The sequence below is a fragment of the Austrofundulus limnaeus genome, unplaced genomic scaffold (genome assembly GCF_001266775.1).
Source record: "Austrofundulus limnaeus strain Quisiro unplaced genomic scaffold, Austrofundulus_limnaeus-1.0 Scaffold470, whole genome shotgun sequence".
NCBI lineage: Eukaryota > Metazoa > Chordata > Actinopteri > Cyprinodontiformes > Rivulidae > Austrofundulus > Austrofundulus limnaeus.
This window is the reverse complement of record NW_013952872.1, coordinates 359461-362910: the sequence shown is the minus strand read 5'-3', so window position 1 is coordinate 362910 and position 3450 is coordinate 359461. Positions and strand designations below refer to the sequence as shown.

General features: G+C 38.5%; 1 protein-coding gene across 2 annotated transcripts in view; it reads right to left on the bottom strand.

Moving 5' to 3' along the window:
- Nucleotides 1-3450, bottom strand: part of scinlb (scinderin like b) — a 26606-nt gene that overhangs the window by 19251 nt on the left and 3905 nt on the right. The window contains exon 3 of one of the 2 annotated variants that reach the window (XM_014025353.1): nt 2443-2597. In XM_014025353.1, coding sequence (XP_013880807.1) covers nt 2443-2597 — 155 coding nt within the window. Of the gene's footprint in view, nt 1-843; nt 863-2442; nt 2598-3450 lie in introns of those variants that run through there. The other variant, XM_014025354.1, reaches the window with a different exon arrangement.

Genomic DNA, 3450 nt, shown 5'->3' with positions numbered 1-3450 from the left:
TACCCATTACTGGTCTATAGTTAACACTAACCTGAACCAGAACTTAACTCACATCATACCTCTAAACCTAACTAGTAAAATTAACCATTACTGGTCTATAGTTAACACTAACCTGAACCAGAACTTAACTCACATCATACCTCTAAATCTAACTAGTAAAATTAACCATTACTGGTCTATAGTTAACACTAACCTGAACCAGAACTTAACTCACACCATACCTCTAAATCTAACTAGTAAAATTAACCATTACTGGTCTATAGTTAAAACTAACCTGAACCAGAACTTAACTCACACCATACCTCTAAATCTAACTAGTAAAATTAACCATTACTGGTCTATAGTTAAAACTAACCTGAACCAGAACTTAACTCACACCATACCTCTAAATCTAACTAGTAAAATTAACCATTACTGGTCTATAGTTAAAACTAACCTGAACCAGAACTTAACTCACACCATACCTCTAAATCTAACTAGTAAAATTAACCATTACTGGTCTATAGTTAAAACTAACCTGAACCAGAACTTAACTCACACCATACCTCTAAATCTAACTAGTAAAATTAACCATTACTGGTCTATAGTTAAAACTAACCTGAACCAGAACTTAACTCACACCATACCTCTAAATCTAACCAGTAAAGTTAACCTTTATTGGTCTAAAGTTAACTCTAACCTGAACCAAAATTTAATTCACACCATACCTCTAAACCTAACTAGTAAAACTAACCATTACTGGTTGTTAAGAAGCACCAAGTTCTTCTCTAACCTTTTGGTTTTAATTTCTGAATGTGGTGTGTAATTGTGAATATGTCAATGTACAGATTAAATGTTTGTTACCATGTGTGTGTCCTCTGTGGCAGCCATCTTGTTTCAGCTAAAGAGGAGGCTTGCCTCAAAACCAGTTCCTTTATAGGAAGTGAGCTGATAAGAGCTGGAGTATGATTGGTGAAGAGTAAGAAGAAAGTTTCAGTAATTAAATGAGTAAACTGACTTGTGAATTGTACATTTACTTGCATAATGTTTTACATCTCATTATGGATTAATAATTGTTGGTGTTTACATTGTTTATGTGAATGTCAAACTCTTTGTTTTTCTTTCCTGCTCTGAAAGGCTAAGGTGATTGGCCGAGTTGTATTGAAGGCGGGATCTAAAGTGGGTATATATATTGGTGGACTGCTGGATCTAGTGAGATGGATGGAAGGGCTGCCACCTTGAGAGCTGCTGTGAGGCCTGATAAAACAACAACAACAACAACAACAACAACAACAACAACAACAAACCAGCTTTGTTTGCTGTAAAGCCATTTAAGAGTATGACTTCTCTTTTCTACACTACACCTCTCAGTGCAACACTGGTCTAACACTAACCTGAACCAGAACTTAACTCACACCATACCTCTAAACCTAACTAGTAAAATTAACCATTACTGGTCTATAGTTAACACTAACCTGAACCAGAACTTAACTCACACCATACCTCTAAACCTAACTAGTAAAATTAACCATTACTGGTCTATAGTTAACACTAACCTGAACCAGAACTTGATTCACACCATACCTCCACCTTACTAGTAAATCACAGCAGAGCTGCAAACAAAGTGAGGACTGAGAAAATGTCCTCACTTTGTTGATTATAAACACACACACACACACACGCGCGCACACACACACACACACACACATCAAAGACACTGGTCGGCTTGGTTCCAGTTGATCAGTTGGTCTGGCACACCCTGGAGCTAAAATTGCTGATGAAGTCTGAACTCAAAGTTCATGAACAGAACAATCATTAAACTTCAGATCCAACTGACTGATGCTGAACCGAGTCTCACTTTTTAATCTTCTGTTCCCACAGAAACATTAAACACACCCCTTCCAGCAGTGGGAGCTCTTCCAGCAGCTGCAGGTCACTCACTGTCTCTGGTGACTCTTACGACCAGAACTCAGGCACAGGATGCATGTCGCCCACCGGACAAATAACAACTGTAGCATTTTTGTTCAAACGTTGAAACTGATATGTTTCATTTCATGTTGTATAATAAGATTTGACACACAGAGTCTGTGTTCAACATGTGTAAATCTGACAGAGTTACAGCTGTTGGCTGTGGCAGCCATGTTGAAATTGTTGTAAAAGTTAATTAGATGTAGCCGTTCATCCACTGATTATTTTATGAAAATGTATTATAAATGTATTTAATGGGCAGTAACAAAAACCAATAGTATGTAAAAGTTTTTACAAGTCTGTAGATTTGATTTGTTTATTCTAATTATGGGAACAGTGCAGATTAATCAACATTTCGCAACATAAAAGTCATTATTTCATCTGTTGTCCCAGGCAGATCCCAAAAAAACAACAAAAAAAACAAAGCACTACGTATTTTATGATTATGAATTGATTAAGGATCTAACCCAGATCTCTCCGGTCTCTCTCTCTCACCTGGTACTTGATTCCAGACTTGAAGTACCCCAAAAAGGTGCGGGACTCATAGTTCTGTACCTCCCGGTACTGCACGGGCCCACCACCCAGGAAGTCATCCAGCTGTGTGGCAAAGATGGCTGCAGCTCCGCTCTCATCCTGCGAGCACTCASCTCCTGCACAGAACCGTTGTTTCTGTTCATTTCTTCATCTCTGATGGAGTTTCTCACAGCTCACCCCACTGTGCTCTGTCATTAAATCCCATGCACCACATGTGTTTCTGTAAGGACATATTACTGAGGACCATCCTGTAATTTGATGTGACTACCATCATGGAGGATGTGCGTCCTGCAGACAGCTGCAGAGCAGAGCTGAAGGTCCTGGCAGCAGAACGTTCTCGTGTGTGTTTTTATCGACTAAAGGGGACATGCAGGATGTGAGTCACGCAGTGGTTTTTATTTAGGACTCTGTTCTGGTTTTGCAACTGAAATATTTACCAACAGACAAAAAAAAACCGGTGGCTTCAGAGAGGCAGAAACTGAGCAGGAAGTTATTACACAGACTCCTCAGACTTCATGGGTTGAGATAATTAAGATATTTCAGCTCTGAGATCAAAAATTAAATTTCAAAACCCCTGTCCTCTCAGCCACAGGATGAATTTATAATCTCATCGTGTCATCTGTATGCTGGAAGCTTGTGTTTCAGACAAGGAGTCATGTTGAACAGAAATATTCAAGGGACCCCCGATTAGTTGTAACATTAGACTTTATTTGATAAACATATATTTTAACTGTAAAATAAAGACTGTAAAAATACTGTAGGATGTCCAGTTTTTATGATTTTTAAACTAAAAGTTTAAAAATATATTACACGGACAGGGCCATTTTATTTACACRCAAAGCATTCTGGGTAAATGATGACGTGGGTAGATGATAGGTTCTTCTTCCATGAAGCAGCTCTGTTGTCCTCCATCCATATTTTCAGTTCCAGGCTGAGTCATTTCTACCTTCTCCTCTCTGTCAACGCTCT